This window comes from Schistocerca cancellata, chromosome 6 (genome assembly GCF_023864275.1).
Source record: "Schistocerca cancellata isolate TAMUIC-IGC-003103 chromosome 6, iqSchCanc2.1, whole genome shotgun sequence".
Lineage (NCBI taxonomy): Eukaryota > Metazoa > Arthropoda > Insecta > Orthoptera > Acrididae > Schistocerca > Schistocerca cancellata.
In genome coordinates, this window is record NC_064631.1 from 200,813,049 (window position 1) to 200,830,691 (window position 17,643).

Consider the following 17,643-nt stretch of genomic DNA (forward strand, 5'->3'; position numbering starts at 1 on the left):
CGCTCCAGTCCCTAAACCTAGTTACAGAAATGCGAATCAGGCCGTAGCAGCCGCGACTTGGAGACACCAGCTATGGTCACTTCCCAGCCCGCTGTAGGATCACATCGGTTCGTCTTCTTCCTGCTGGTATTGTAACTGAAATTTGGCAACAAGGCAATGTATGTTTGGCAACTCTGTGATCGACGAGTTACTTCCTGGTGTGCACGGAATTAAGCCTCAAAGTTCACTTGATTTTACCTGTCATTTCCATTGAATAATCTGAGTTATTATCGCTTGAGGTGTAACAAAAGATTTTAAATTTACGGTTTTCAGCCCAAGAAAGTCGTTGCACGTGGAAATCGCAATTAATCTCGTCTTTTAAATAGCGGTTTACGAGTTCTAGCCACTATTGGTCTCGTAAGAGGAAGCTGAGACACATACTTCTTCGGCATAACTTTATTTATGAAATGCCACATTTGCATACATCTTGAGTATGACACAGCATACCAATTAAACACAGACCCAATCAAAATCTAAGTTAGTAGTATTTTACCAATTCGGTCGATAGAGGCACGCTTGTGTACAGATACTCAGCTTTATTAAAACAGACTTTCGTCGTAAGGTTATTGTGGTTAGTTTTATTACATTTCTTTTAATACAGCTCACAATTTTCGTAAGGTTTCCTTTATTGTTTTAAAACAATAGTAAACATGAGAGAGAAATTAATCATCAACGATATATGCGAATTCTCTGATGTTATCTGTAACAGTCTGTAAATGCACATGCAGTTTATTGATTACATGCATGTAGAAAACTTGTTCTGAGTTAAAGCTCTCAAACAAGGTTTGAAGAAGAATAAAATGCCACTACCAGACGACAGCTAATGTAGAAAATACTATTCCGACGTATATTGGCACGATACGCTCTACCCATACATAATACAAAAGTTTCGAGATGCATCTACTGTCTGGCTGTCTGTTAAACCTGAAATGAACAAAATGTCGCAGAAGTTAGCCCTTTTTCCACATACGACTATTTTGGGTTGAGAAGTGAAGGGAATTATGTTACAAGTTCCATTAGATTGATAACTTTAGCAGACAGCACAATTGCGTTCTAAAAAATATAGCAGTGAATGTACTCGAACTCGCGACATCTTATGTACCGTGTACGATACTTACCATTACGCTACTAGCCGACACGTAGCTACAACAGCTCCAGGAGTGAACAACAATTCCTCCAGAACTTCTGCATTCCACAGTGCTGTGGGATAATGCATATGGCCGGGTCAATACTTATGAGAGACAAACAGTTATACCTTTTCTTTTGCACTGCACGACGTTTTCATCAAACAGATTGCGCAATAGAGTTGCTCCAATGAGAAGGAACACTTCCTATTTAAACTTCTGCATCCTACACTGTTGGCAGTTCTGTGTTGGTGGCAGTTTTTATATTGGTGATTAAAAAATAAAGTGGAATGTATGCACTGGGTAGCCGAGGCAGCTAGTTCATGGTGATTCGGTCACCAAATAAATGAATTTACTGAACATGCTGCAAATTGATACAGGGAGCCTGTGTGTCAGAATTCTCAGCCAGTGTGGCACAACGGCGTCATCATACAAAAATGAGCCACGGAGTAGAGGTTTTTGTGGTCTGTTTGGCTGATGAGTGGTTCATATATCTATGGGCTGGGTTCGATTCCGACTTTCATCAGTGGTTTTAGATAGGGAGAGACAGATTCCATTCTCTTCTGGCTACACCAAGTGAAGAAGATGTAATGGCATTGTGGTCTGAAATTTACATTAAAAATTATATTCCTTCTCTACCAAGTAGACGTTACGTTGAGCCACAATAAAGTACGGAGTGGCGACATGTAGAAACTCTATCACCAGTAACCTTTCTTATACTAGTTATTTATTTCTAGTGACGAAACAAACGCTATGTAGGCTCACAGAACACTTATTCCACCTTTTATCTGAGCTTCTGTATGTCGATAAAATTGGTTCTGAACTGGGGATGCAACTCAGTCCACCCTTAGCGCGGAATTTGTTCCCTTCGTGAAAATACAGCTTGGCTACAATTTGTTCAAAATTACAGATTACTCAACATCTCCACATATTGCGCGTGAATGGGTTCGAATCCTGGCCCGGTACTAAACATGTCATTATGTATTATCAAGATCTAGCCTGAGAACACCTATATGCTGGTAGATAATAATTTCGATTTTAAATGTATTTTCATTCGTTGTCAACACTAGCGAAATCTAACGCTTTTGACTCCAAGTGAGACACTGAACTATTTGCGAGATCACTGTAAGTTCAAGATGCTGTTCCGAGCTGCTGATGGAGAAAAATTCGGTAGCTGACGTCTCTTTGCGTGTAGTCAACAACGATATGTGTGGGGCTCTATTCCCAGTCAGCACTGAACTTTTCGTCATATTATTTCTAGTTCAAACATGCTCACATGTCGCTGCTGGTGCAACAAACCCATATTTAACGTTCTTTTTCTCTTGAATAAAACAGCGATAGGTGCCGGGTTGGAGTCCTGGGAAGGAAAAAATTAATGTTTCGTCTCGTCTTTCAGTTAAAACATCTAGCTACTGCCGAGAAAATGCGATATGTCACAGTTGATTGTACTTCGATATCTATCCGATTAGGTTCTGGGTCCGAATCCGTGTCCAACACAAAGCTTTACCTCACGGCATTTCAAATAAGTTACTCGTTAAGAAGTAATATTTAACATCTCTCGTAGTTCGTTAACTGGAACAATAGGTGCTGGGTAGGAATTCAGGTCCGTTAAAAATGTTTGCGTTATGTAATTTGAAGTTGATATTTGTTAACTTATACTGTCTAAAATCGAGGTATATCACTCTCTGTATGCCTAATCAGGTATGACTGTTAGTTTCCGTCAGTGAAGAAATCTTTGCTTAGTCTGCATGACCTGTGTTTGAATCCATATGCAGAACGAAATGGTTCGTCGTGTCATTTGAAGTTCATACATATTCTCAACTAGCTGATCGTGAATAAGTTAAAATTTTAGTGTCATTTTGTGTTAAATAATAAGTACGGTATGTTACTTTGAAGAGGATCTCATGAATACGACAAACTTACTACGTGCATTACCTATCTGACGTAATAATGAGAGTGGTGACATTTCAGGTATGTCATTTATTGTAATAAATGTGAGCTTACAAGCCTTAAGGACAGTCTCGTCTGTGATAAGTTGTTCCCTGATATTTGTAGTATCGTAGTATTACTTTACATCTTGAGTTATTGCGATACAGAGCAGTGTTTTCTAGTGGTGACTTGTTGAAACCATTTTCAATAGTCAAACGACTGTACCAAGGAGCGATTAGAGGACCTGCTAGACAGCTGCGTTATGTGGGTTGCATGCGAATCAGGCGAAATGCAATTCAGGACTTTCAGATACTTTTGAGTATGACTGTACATGTGACATTAGCTTCCACGGCATCTAAGTACTAACCAGTATTACCATTCATTTAACTACAGTTAGGAATCAAGCCATCGTAAGTTAGTGCATTTCGCTATTGCGATCGATCTGAATATTTGCTGTTCTGTTCTGCGAACGCACGTCAGAGAGTCTATTCTGCTCACTTATCCTCTGTACCGGAAAACGTGTTTGAGAAATTCTCCCACATGAATACTTTTGCACCTTACTATTAACTATGTTACTTACACCGAAGAGCCGAAGAAACTGGCACACCTGCCTAATATCGTGTAGGGCCACCACGAGCTGTCCATAAATCCGTAAGAGTACGAGGTGGTGAAACAGCACGATGCGAGGCATCCCAGATATGCTCAATAATGTTCATGTCTGGGTAGTTTGGTGGCCAGCGGAAGTGTTTAAACTCAGAAAAGTGTTCCTGGAGCGACTCTGTAGCAGTTCTGGACGTGTGGGCTGTCGCATTGTCCTGCTGGAATTGCCCACGTTCGTCGGAAGGCATAACGGACATGAATGGATGCAGGTGATCAGACTAGATGCTTACGTAGTTGTCACCTGGGCAGAGACGTTTCAGGGGTCTCACATCACTTCAACTGCGCGCCATTACAGAGCCTCCACCAGCTTGAACGGTCCCCTGCTGACATGCAGGATCCTTGGATTCATGAGGTTCTCTCCATACCCATACACGTCCATCCGCTCGATACAATTTGAAACGAGACTCGTCCGACCAGGCAACATGCTACCAGTCATCAACAGTCCAAAGTCGGTGCCCCCTCGACCAAGCAGAAGTCCCGCAACAGCACGTCGTATGGACTCGACTAATGTCTGAAGTAGTGCTGGAGGGAACTGACACCACGAATCACGCAGGGCTGTCCATAAATCAGTGAGAGTACGAGGTGGTGGAGATCTCTTCTGAACAGAGCGTTTCAAGGCATCCCATATATGCTCAATAATGTTCATACCTGGGGAGTGTGGTGGCCAGCGGAAGTGTTTAAACTCAAATGACTGTTCCAGGAGCGACTCTGTAGTAAATCTGGACATGTGGTGTTTCGCGTTGTCCTGCTGGAATTCCCCAAGTCCGTCGGAATACACAATGGACATGAATGGTTGCAGGCGATCAGATAGGATGCTTACGTACGTGTCACCTGTCACAGTCCCATCTAGACGTATCAGGGATCTCATATCACTCCAACTGCACATGTCCCATACCCTTTCAGAGCCTCCACCAGCTTGAATAGTCCCTTGCTGACGTGCTGGGTCCATGGATTGTTGTCTTCATGCCCGCACACTTCCATCCGCTCGATACAATTTAAAACGAGACTCGTCTGACCAAGCAACACGTTTACAGTCATCAACAGTCCAATGTCGGTGGTGACGGGCCCAGAGGAGGCATAAAACTTTGTGTCGTTCAGTCATCAAGGGTACACGAGTGGGCCTTCGGCTCCAAAAGCCCGTGTCGATGATGTTTCGTTGAATGTTTCGCCAACTGACACATCTTGATGGACCAGCATTCAAATCTGCAGCAATTTGCAGAAGGGTTGCAATTCTGTCACGTTGAACGATTCTCTTCAGTTGTCGTTGGTCCCATTCTTGCATGATCTTTTTCCAGTCGCAGCGATGTCGAAGAGCAGACGTTTTACCGGATTCCTGATATTCACGATACATTCGTGAAATGGTCATACGGGAATATTCCCACTTCATCGCTACCCCGGAGATACGGTGTCCCATCGCTCATGCGCCGCCTGTAGCACCACGTTCATACTCACTTAAATTTTGATAAACTGCCATTGTAGCGGCAGTAATCGATCTAACAACTGCGCCAGACACTTGTTGTCTTATATAGGCGTTGCAGACTGCAGCACCATATTCTGCCTGTTTACATGTCTTTGTATTTGAATACGCATGCCTATATCAGTTTCTTTGGATCAAATGGTTCAAATGGCTCTGAGCACTATGGGACTTAACATCTGAGGTCATCAGCGCCCTAGACTTAGAACTGCTTAAACCTAACTAACCTAAGAACAGCACACACATCTATGCCCGAGGCAGGATTCGAATCTGCGACCATAGCAGCAGCGCGGTTCCGGACTGGAGTGCCTGGAACCGCTCGGCCACAACGGCCAGCGTTTCTTTGGCGCTTCAGTCTATTTTATTGTATTCTGTGTTTTGTATGTGTGGGTGTGGATGTATCTGTGTGTCGCTTGGATCATGTCAATCAGGCGTAAGGAGATAAGCTAGCTGCCTGATATTTAGAATAATTACATTCGCTCAGGTTGGAAGTTACACCTGGTAAGTGGAATTTGACGGAAGAGAAGTGGCATCTTTTCTGTTTACATTCTATTGTGGTGGCCACGTGGGGGTGGTGATACAAAATCATTAAGTATCTGTGACATATGGTATACTCCTGCTGTCGGAGTTAAAATACATGGTGCCAGGAGACGATATTGATTCAAATCATGTTGGTTAATTTCCGTCGGAGCTACTGCAGAACATTTTAAGTGGTTAGAAACGCCATGAACTTTCATGACACTGTGCTAACCAATATGGAAGCAGCAGTGGCGACTAAACAGTCAGCAGTCAGAGAAGTGAGAGACACTTAAGACTGTTACAAGAATATTGCACTGAATGTGTACTGACTTTGTTTTTTCTCGTACCACGGAACTTGAAAGTAAGTGTCTAACAGCTTGAACTATTACTGTGCTTGGAGGATATTGGGTTGCCTTGTGACCTGTGTTTTTCTCATACGGTTTCACTGAACGTATATGTAAATAATTGTGTAAAAGTTTTGTTTAATTAGTTTATGTAATGCAGTTTCGTTTTTTCAGTCTTATTTCGCTCCAGTGAGGATAGGCCAGCAGGTAGTTGAATTTCACAAAAACTAGAAAAATAAATCTCACCAAATTGTTAAACTTTGTGACAAATCATTTACTATGTATGAAAAAAACAAAACTCATAAAACTGGACAAATTTGTAAAATATTTATAACTCGGCGTCTGAAAAAAAGTACTAGATCAGCCCATCATTGTAGAAGATGAACTTACACCTACTTTCTGTGTCTTAGACTTAATGTAGCATTGTTGTCCTGAGCTGGCGGGTAACTTTGTGATAATTAATGTGTATTCCACACTCCTAGTACCTAACTCCATATAAAAACTACATTCCTATCAAAACTGAAGCTATAAAGTTCCATATATGTGGAATTTAAATGTCACAGTACATATTGTAAAAATGTCGTTAAGTTGCCCACTTCTACGCTACCACTCTTTTTCTCATTCCTAGATAATTTTTCTCTCTACAAACTGCCCAGCTGAACAGTTTTGTTGCGTTGTTCAAGAGGCCACCTTTCCCCTGACCGTTTTTAGAGGAAGTAGTAGCAGTCATTTAGCTCCATGATTGACTGGGAATATACTACTCAGGCACAAACCTACATTCCTGAAGAAGCCTGTTACAACTGACTTGTGGCTGCTGGACAGAGGTAGTCCACTAACGATAGTTGGCCCTCAGCGGTCGCAAACTCCACCGCCATGTAGCACACCTTCAGTTTTCTTACATTTTTATTCAGGTTTTTAGCGCTCTTACAGTATCAGCGATTATCCAGTTTCCCCATTATATGCGCCGACATTAGATGGCTAGCGAACATCAACACCATACCAGATTCGCCTAAACTGCAGCAAGCACAGAATGGTCACGTTTGCTGGGATTCTCGTTACAGAGTGCGAGTGGCTTTTGAAATGTCACAGACGCGTCGCGCCACACACGATTTTGTATTTGTCTCACAAGGGGAGCAATCGGCAAGTGGACTTTTGTAGTTTTTTAGATGTCTGGTATTGTGAAGTTCAGAACTCAAATACACCTCTCCCAAAAAGTTCGATGCAACTCTCAAAAATTCTCGAGGAAATCGTTTTTTAAGTTTGCCGATCACGTCTAATATTTTTCGACAAACAATGTGGCTCTGTGGTAGAGTGCTCGCTCTCTTGGGGGGGGGGGGGGGGGGGGGGAGAGGGGGAGGGGGCGGTTGAATTCAAATCCTGTCAGATCCAGCTTTTAAGTGAAAATACATCTTTTATGAGTATTTGCGTGAAGCGTAAAATAGTAAAAGATAGAAAAAATAATTTTTATTTTTTTAGTTACACAATCTTCGCTAAAATTCTTTTACACGGGATCGGTAATCAAGAATTTTTGTTTGTAATGAATACTGGATTTTTGTACCCAATTTACAGTTAGAAACAAGAATATGTGTATTTTTCATAAAAATGACTATTAGATACGAGCACATATTTGATGAATACTCTATTTGAAAGACAAAGGTATTCGAGCTAAATGGAAAAAAAAGTAATGACCCAAACGAGCCTCGAATTAAGAATTACCAGACTTGTCTACCTTATGTATTCTTCACTTCAGGAACATGTAACTGTGTTTAAAACTTGCTCAGTCTGGAATGGAACCCAGGTCTCTCACACAGCGAGAGAGCGCTTTATCCACTGACCGCCAACGTTACTAGTCGTAAAATACCTACCATATTTCATTGTAGCAAATATGTTCGGAAAATTTCAAAGTCGATTTTCTCGATAATTTTTTAAATTTGCAGTGAAATGCTTTCGAAGAGGTATATTTGAGTTCTGAACTTGACGTACGATAAATGCAAAAAATTACAAAAATCCGACTGCTGTGTGATTCCATTCTCAGCTGTGGATATAGTTAACACCGAGAATCAGTAGGGCAGCTGTGGTGGCATGTGTGCATTATTATGTCTGATAGATCTGTCGTAGCACTAATTATTCTGTTTTTATGTTTTTATTTCAGGAGAGAGGTATGTTGGGTTTTACGGATTCCGTCGCCCACTTCTGCTTGTCCGGGACCCTGAGCTGATTCGCCACATCCTTGTCAAGGATTTCGGGACATTCCACGACAGAGGACTTTTCATCGATGACGAAGAACCTCTGAACAAACATCTTTTTGCGTTGGGAGGAAAGAAGTGGCGCCAGCTGAGGATCAAGTTAAGCCCTACGTTCACATCCGGCAAACTGAAGGGCATGTTCAAGGTGAGTCGATGCGCGACTCGTCGGCTGTTGTTTTCTGGTATAGATCAAAGAGCTTTTCTGCAAAAACTGTTCTCGGAAGTTTCGAAACTTTCCCTTATGTAGAGAATGCTGGCAAAGCGGTCGATGACAATAAAAGCCTGTTTGAGCACTGTTTGGAGTCTATAGGTTCTGGATCGATTATCGCTGCCTTAGGATATGGTCTTTTCAAAACCTTACCGTTCAGTCGTCTTACTTTTCTTGCTGGTATACAACTGTTTCGCTTTAGCGCACACTGGTGTTCCAATAGGCATTGGAAACGGAATATAAATGGATCCTCGCCAGTGCAGAATTACGTCAAAAACTCGCCTACTGTCCGCTCACAGCTAGGTCCTCTCAGAAGGTTCAAAGTCTCACACAAATGTCCCATTCTACTCTGTGCTGTCATCAGAGTCTTAACGGTTAGGAGTGAAATGCGACCCAGGACACCAGCTCACAGTCTGCTGAGCAGAGCTGTGCGCCAAAATATATGCCCTAATAACATAGTAGCTCGTTAAAATATTAGTATAATGTTAGTTTCGGCATTAGGTCAATTCGGTATGCAGATATTTTATTCTAAATACACAGTGCCACTTACTTTTGCATGCAGTTCTTCTTTATAAAATAACGGTTGGTCTGGGTTATATGGGGATACGAGTACTGCTAACATAACGGGCTATTACAGAAATCAAAATTAAATGTGGTGCAATCGTTATTAGTACCACACTATATAATGTGATCCTCACATAAAAGGTTTTTGTTCCGTAGAGCAGCATATAGCGATATATTTTGACACCCTACATCGAACGCAATTACAGAGCGCTCTTTACGGTATGCTACGATTACAGATATACATTGTGCAACACCTGAATATGTTTTAATACAGCGTAATTATAGGGTAGCTGGTGGAACAGCGTTCTGAGAAGCAGTCTATGAGCAATGAACTCGATACAGATAAAAGAAATTAAATGGTACATAGCGGTGGAGCTACACCATTATGGCAAATAGGAAGATATTGAAAATACCTTCCATATAAAACTTTTGACGGACCCTTTTTGTAATGCTTTATTACACGTTAGAGAACGAGGTTGTGATTTTTGTTCTGTTTTCCGCTAGAGGAAGTTTCGATCCTTTCTTTTTCAAAAGATTATAGCTTGGAAAATATATTGCGCTCACAATTTGTGTTGAATCGATTGCTGGATAACTTTTTTAAAATCCTTGTCCATAGTTCGACGTTACATTATTTGGAACTGTATCATCTATGAGGGTCACTCCAAAAGAAATGCACAATATTTTTGTAAAAATAGAGTCTTCATTTTTCATGTGTGAAAGTTTTACAGTGTGTAGATACATCCTTCCCGCTTGTTTTCAAACTTAGTTCAACCTGTTCCCGTGAGTGGGGCCTTCACAGCATGTCTTCAAGATGGCTGCTACACTTGACGTTGGAGATGTTTCCAGGATGTTGACAGTGCCTCACAAAGGAACAAGAAAAACAGTATGCAGCGAATGTTTGGAACAGTACGAGAATGGTGGAGATGAATTTCTTGGTAGAATTGTGACAGGTGATGAAACATGGCTCCATCATTTTGCACCAGAGACGAAGAGGCAGTCAATGGAGTGGTATATGCAAATTCACCCACGAAAAAAAATTCAAAACCACACCTTCTGCTGGAAAAGTTATGGCTACGGTGCTTTTCGATTCCGAACGACTCTTGCTTGTGGACATCATACGAAGTGGAACCACCATAAATTCTTATGCATATGTGACGACACTGAAGAAACTTCAAGCTCGACTGAGTCGTATTCGACCACAACGGCAAAATCAGGATGTTTTGCTGTTGCACGACAATGCACGGCCACATGTCAGTCAAAAAACCATGGAAGCAATCACAAGACTCGGATGGACAACACTGAAACACCCGCTTTACAGTCCTGACCTGGCTCCATGTGACTATCATCTCTTTGGGAAACTGAAAGACTCTCTTGGTGGAACAAGCTTTGAAAATGATGACTCCCTTGTGCACGCTGCCAAACAGTGGCTCCAACAGGTTGGTCCAGAATTTTACCGTGCGGGTATAGAGGCGCTGGTTCCATGATGGCGTAAGGCAGTTGAGAGGGATGGAAATTATGAGGAGAAATGAAAATATTGTTCCTAAATGATGTAGCTACACACTGTAAAACTTTCAACCATGTAAAATAAAAGATGGATTTAAAAAAAACAGTGTGTATTTCTTTTTGAGTGACCCTCGTACATGCAGTCCCACTCAGTCTATCACTATGATCTTTACCGACAACGTCTTCAGTTGAACTGTTTACCTATTTTGTTCCTATTCTATCTTGGTTCTGATTTGAAAGGTTTTGTTTCCCTTGCGCTAATATTTTTCCACATCGCGTGCATCCTTTTTGTGTATTCTTTAAAGGCCAGATAAGTCTCAAGACACTTTGTGAGCTACCATCCTGTTTTGATACAAGTAACTCACGAACGTAAAACACGTAGCATTCTGGCTCTAGTGACCAGTCGCACACAGCTGCAAAATAATTTCAATTTTTAAACGATTACAAGTTGATAATGTCTTTGCAGATTTGTCAACTACGATTTAATTAAAGAAACGTAGCTGGTGTTTTTTAGAACAAAGAAGATAAGTGCCACAACGAATATCTTTGAGTTTCACTGATTTATCCTTTAAAAATACAACTGTTATAGTGGTACTAGTTATTTCAGTCCACTTTAACTGGCAGCCAGATTTATTGCTGATTCAAAATATCTTCACAACAGACGGTTAGTACTTAAAACCGCTAATGTGTATTAACACATTTCTCTTCAAAACTTTAAAGCCCGCCTACGTTCACATTTTCTAACAAATTCTAAGCCAAGATGGGCTCATTGAAAGTCCCAGAAATCGACTAGTAGGCCTACACGTCCATTTTCCGTCAAAAAATCAATCACAAACTTGACTACTTGTGTCCTGGAGACAGAGGTCCTCACCCTTTCGACGCTAAACACAAAGTCGCCAACACGCTGGAGTCTGCCCCACTGGCTACTCTCGCCTGCCATCAGTTACACCCCCCCCCACCCACCCCCCCCCCCCCCCCATCCCCCACCCCCCCATCCCGTCTCCAAGGGCCTAGGGCATACAGAGGACGTGGGTACACCTCTGAACCGTCGGTATTTTACTTGATCAGTGTCATAGCTGTGGTAGGAAAGAATCAGAGGTCCAGGCACTAATAGCAAGCAATGAAGATCAAATCGTTAAAGGTTCTGAAAGCTGTCTAAAGCCGGAGATAAGTCCAGGCGATATTTTTACAAAGGACCTAACTGTGTTTGGAAAGGATAGATTAAATACACAGTTGATGGTGGCGTGCTTGTTGCTGTTATTTTATAGAGGAACTGAAGCGGATAGTTCCTGTGAGTTAGTATGAGTGGAGGTTATACTTGACTGTCAGGATAAATTAATAATTGGTTTCTTTTACTGACCCCTAACCCAGGCGAATCTGTTGATCCACAGTTAAAAAAAACTTGAATCACATTTCAAATATGTTGGTGGTAACTACAGTCTGCCCTCGACGCGTAGGCGAAAACATATATTTGAGGTCGTTGGTAGGAATAAATCATCGTCCTATATTGTACTAAATGCTTTGTCCGAAAATTATTTTGAGGAATTAGCTCAGGAGCCCACTCGATTCTTAAATTTGGTTGCGATAACTTACCTGATCTCTTCACAATAGCACATCCTGAACAAATAGGGAGCATCACTATGGACACAGGGTCTAGGGACCACAAGGTCGTTGTAGCGACCGCAACATACAAACCTGCAATAAATAAGCAAAATATATATGTGTTTAAAAACGTAAATATAAATTCCCTTGACGCCTTCCTAAGAAACAATTTCCACTCCTTCCAAACTAACTATGTAAGCATATATTGTCCGCCTGGCGAGCCGCGCGGTCTAACGCGCTACTTTCCGAGCGGAAAGGCATGTCGGTCCCCCGGCACGAATCCGCCCGGCAGATTGGTGTCAAGGTCCGGTATACCGGCCAGCCTGTGGATGGTTTTTAGGCGGTTTTCCACCTGCCTCGGAGAATACGGGCTTCTTCCCCATATTCCACCTCAGTTACACTATGTCGGCGATTGCTGCACAAGCACTGTCTCCATGTACTCGTACACCATAATTACTCTACCACACAAACATTTGATGTACACTCGTCTGGTATGAGATGTTTCCAGGGGGGGGGGGGGGGGGGGGGTTCACTGGGGCGCGAAACCACAAATAACCCTGGGTTCCTTGTGGGCCCGCAGTTGGGTGGGTGGACTGCTGTTGCCTGTTGTGGGGTTGTGAACCACTGATGGGTACGGGCGGGACGAAACCTCTCCGTCGTTTCTAGGTCCCCAGTTCAAAACACAATACACAAGCATATATCAGGTGTGGGTTGAATTCAGAGAAATAGTATTGACGACAGTTGAGAGATTTGTACCACATGAATTAATAAGAGAAGAAAATTATTCTCAATTGTACACAAAACAGGCCAGAGCACTATAGCAAAAGCAATGACAAAAATAATGAAAAATTTAAAAGAATGCAAAATCTCCAGAATTAGTGACGTTTTAAACAAGCTCCAAATTTTGCGCTGACTTCAATGCGATATGTTTTCAATAGTTTTCACAACAAAATCCTATCTTGCAAAAAAAATCCATAGATATTATACACCAGCGGCGAACCATAATCAATAACTTTGCTGTGCGATACAAATAGTAATTGGATTCCGTAGAAATACTGGAACACGTGAGGCAATACTGACCTTACGACTTATCTTAGAAGAAAGATTAAGGAAAGGCAAACCTACGTTTCTAGCATTTGTAGACTTAGAGAAAGCTTTTGACAATGTTGACTGGAATACTCTCTTTCAAATTCTAAAGGTGGCAAGGGTAAAATACGGGGAGCGAAAGGCTATTTACAATTTGTACAGAAACCAGTTGGCAGTTATAAGAGTCAAGGGACATGAAAGGGAAGCAGTGGTTGGGAAGGGAGTAAGACAGGGTTGTAGCCTCTCCCCGATGTTATTCAATCTGTATATTGAGCAAGCAGTAAGGGAAACAAAAGAAAAATTCGGAGTAGGTATTAAAATTCATGGAGAAGAAATAAAAACTTTGAGGTTCGCCGATGACATTGTAATTCTGTCAGAGACAGCAAAAGACTTGGAAGAGCAGTTGAACGGAATTGATGGTGTCTTGAAGGGAGGATATAAGATGAACATTAACAAAAGCAAAGCGAGGACAATGGAATGTAGTCGAATTAAGTTGGGTGATGCTGAGGGAATTAGATTAGGAAATGAGACACTTAAAGTAGTAAAGGAGTTTTGCTATTTGGGGAGCAAAATAACTGATGATGGTCGAAGTAGAGAGGATATAAAATGTAGACTGGCAATGGCAAGGAAAGCGTTTCTGAAGAAGAGAAATTTGTTAACATCGAGTATAGATTTAGGTGTCAGGAAGTCATTTCTGAAAGTATTTGTATGGAGTGTAGCCATGTATGGAAGTGAAACATGGACGGTAAATAGTTTGGACAAGAAGAGAATAGAAGCTTTCGAAATGTGGTGCTACAGAAGAATGCTGAAGATTAGATGGGTAGATCACATAACTAATGAGGAAGTATTGAATAGGATTGGGGAGAAGAGAGGTTTGTGGCACAACTTGACCAGAAGAAGGGATCGGTTGGTAGGACATGTTCTGAGGCATAAAGGGATCACCAATTTAATATTGGAGGGCAGCGTGGAGGGTAAAAATCGTAGGGGGAGACCAAGAGATGAATACACTAAGCAGATTCAGAAGGATGTAGGTTGCAGTAGGTACTGGGAGATGAAGAAGCTTGCACAGGATAGAGTAGCGTGGAGAGCTGCATCAAACCAGTCTCAGGACTGAAGACCACAACAACAACAACAACTTTCAATACTTAAATTTGTAAATATTATAGATATAATGTATATAGTAGCGTAACTTAAGTAAATATCTCGTAGTTTAGGGTCCCTTTCCATGTATATTATCCCTTAGCTTATCTTTGTATGTGTGTATCGTGTAGATAGTCGTAGTTGTAGTGAAGACTCTCCATTGTTTTCTATGTCCCTGTTTATGCAATAGGCTTTACAAATGCTAGAGCAGGCTGTAGTTCATAGGGTTTGTTTGTTTTGGGTGCTCCATCACTCTGAGTTGCATCTGTGTGGCGCACTAGCACTTCCTATTTGTTGACCAGTTTGCTCCCTAATGCACGTGCGCTGCGCCGTTCTGATACCACTTACATCACAGCGAGTTGTATATTGCACTGAGTGTTATCATGCGTTTTACAAGTTCGCTAATTTGCTTACAACTGAGTCTCATGTGAGATAAAAGTAAAATTCTTCCTTGTTACATACATTCATCTTATCGTTTACACATTTGACATACAAGAAAAACTACAAACAAAAATTTTCATTATCAAATAACAACATAAATTCTGGAATGTGATTTTCCAGCATCCTAAATCTAATATTATTATACATATATAAAACTTGAAGGGTATACATCTCTTCTTCAATATACAGGGTGTTACAAAAAGGTACGGGCAAACTTTCAGAAAACATTCCTCACACACAAATAAAGAAAAGATGTTATGTGGACATGTGTCCGGAAACGCTTACTTTCCATGTTAGGGCTCATTTTAGTTTCGTCACTATGTACTGTACTTCCTCGATTCACCGCCATAATTTACTGCGGGATACTCTACCTGTGCTGCTAGAACATGTGCCTTTACAAGTACAACACAACATGTGGTTCATGCACGATCGAGCTCCTGCACATTTCAGTCGAAGTGTTCGTACGCTTCTCAACAACAGATTCGGTGACCGATGGATTGGTAGAGGTGGACCAATTCCATGGCCTTCACGATCTCCTGACCTCAGCCCTCTTGACTTTCATTGATGGGGGCATTTGAAAGCTCTTGTCTACGAAATCCCGGTACCAAATGATGTAGAGACTCTTCGTGCTCGTTTTGTGGATGGCTGTGATACAATATGCCATTCTCCAGGGCTGCATCAGCGCATCAGGGATTCCATGTGATGGAGGGTGGATGCGTGTATCCTCGCTAACGGAGGACATTTTGAACATTTCCTGTAAAAAAGTATTTGAAGTCAAGCTGGTACGTTCTGTTGCTGTGTGTTTCCATTTCATGATTAATGTGATTTGAAGAGAAGTAATAAAATGAGCTCTAATATGGAAAGTAAGCGTTTCCGGACACATGTCCACATAACATATTTTCTTTCTTTGTGTGTGTGGAAAAGTTTCTGAAAGTTTGGCCGTACCTTTTTGTAACACCCTGTATAAATGTTTTCAAGTCTTTGTGTGGATAAAGGCTCTTGGTCTTTACTCATGTTCATGTGTACCAACCTGTATACTCCTGGGTAGGAGATTTTAGTACTTATATATGGTCCGGTCTATACTAGTTGCCACTTACACTTCAGTTTTGCAATTTTTGTGGATTTGGGATGTGTTCTAAGTAACACCTTTTGTCCTATATAAAATTGTGTTGTACATTTCAGCTTTGTGTCTTAAATACCTTTCCTATATTTATCACAGGTTTCAGCACTGGTCACTGCTTGTCACATTTAATAATCCAGTGATAATACTGGCATCGGTGTCTTGGCAAAGGTCTTTCCCACTCGTTTACTTGTTTTCAATTGAGCTTCAGCTCATTTGGTGTAAATCCAGTTGATGTATGGGGAAGGTTGTTAACAAATTGTAAGAAGGGAGTAACATATTCAATCCATTTGATATGTTTACGATGTATGTAGGTCCTCACAAATCTTTTGAATTCCTTAATCACCCTTTCTAGAAGGGAAGCTCTAGGATGAAATTTGGATACTAAAATGTGTTTGATTTGTTTGGAATCTACAAACTTTTTCCATTTATATCCAACAAAATGTGAGGCATTATCTGTTAACAAGACTTCTTGTTTTCCTACTCTTGCAAAATAATGCTCTTTGATTCATTTTATAATTGAACTGGATGTAATGTTCTGTACAGCATACAGTTCTGCACTTGTTGGAAATATACATATATTTTACACACACCCCTTACCTCTGGGATAGGGTCCAGCTGCATTTAAAAATACCTTTCCTAGAATTTTTTTGCCACAAAGGGCTGTAGATCTATCTGTTTGGAGATGTTGGAGTGTTTTGCTTTCTGGCTAACAATATACTTTCTTACCACCTGTAGTGCACTTCGTCTAAGTTTGGGGTAGTAACAATATTTACCTATTTTGTCAGTGCTTTCTGCAGTGCCATAATGGCCCCAAATATTGTGTGTGTATAAGATAAAATCATGCACATATTCCTCTGGCTAACACATGTGCCATTTTTCTTGTTGGTTATGGTTCCTACGGAACAGAGGGATTTCGTGAATAGTGAAAAAGTTTGTTAACTTTTCATCACTGTATTGCGTAAGTTTCGCTCTTACCTTACTCCAGCCTCTGCCTTCCTGCTGTAATTGCTCCATGTGTTTACACATGTGGACATAATACGATCAGAGTGTTTTGTCCTCCATCAACATTGCTCTTATTTCACTTTCCTTCTCTAAAACATTGTTGAATTCCTCTAAGTATTTTGGTAATCGAGAAAGAGCATCAGCTATTATTTTTTGATTTCCTTTTATACACACTATTTCAAAATCGAGTTATTGAAGATACATACACCGTCTGGCTATCCGTCGCTGTAGTAATTTACAAGTTAACGAAAAAATAGGGACTGATGTCACAGTATGCTTTTGTGTGTTTATCCCAAAGTAAATATTCAAACTTTTTAAAGGATCAAATTACAGCCAAACCCTCCAACTCTGTGACTGAATATGAACGTCCAGCTTCGGATAAGGTGCAGCTATTGAAGCTAATTACTTTAGGGATGAGATTTCCCTCTTTTTCCATCATTTGAAAAAGGCATGCAACCAGACCTTGAGAAGACGTGTCGGTGCATAAACAGAAATCCTTCTTAATGTTTGGTTGTGATAAAATATTAGCATTTAATATGGCTTGCGTGATGTTCTCGAAATCGGTTTGACATTGTTTGTCCCATACGCAAGGTCGTTTTTCCAGAGAAGATTGACTAAAGCATCACAGTTCATAAGTTG

At 41.0% G+C, this 17,643-nt stretch overlaps 1 protein-coding gene across 1 annotated transcript in view; it reads left to right on the forward strand.

Annotated features, from left to right (window-relative positions):
* LOC126088247 (cytochrome P450 6B7-like) overlaps positions 1–9,275 on the forward strand; it is a 58,067-nt gene extending 48,792 nt beyond the window's left edge. The window contains exons 3-4 of the mRNA XM_049906376.1: positions 8,242–8,480; positions 9,264–9,275. Of these exons, the coding sequence (XP_049762333.1) occupies positions 8,242–8,480; positions 9,264–9,275 (251 nt within the window). The remainder of the gene's footprint in view (positions 1–8,241; positions 8,481–9,263) is intronic.
* Positions 9,276–17,643: the final 8,368 nt, after the last annotated feature.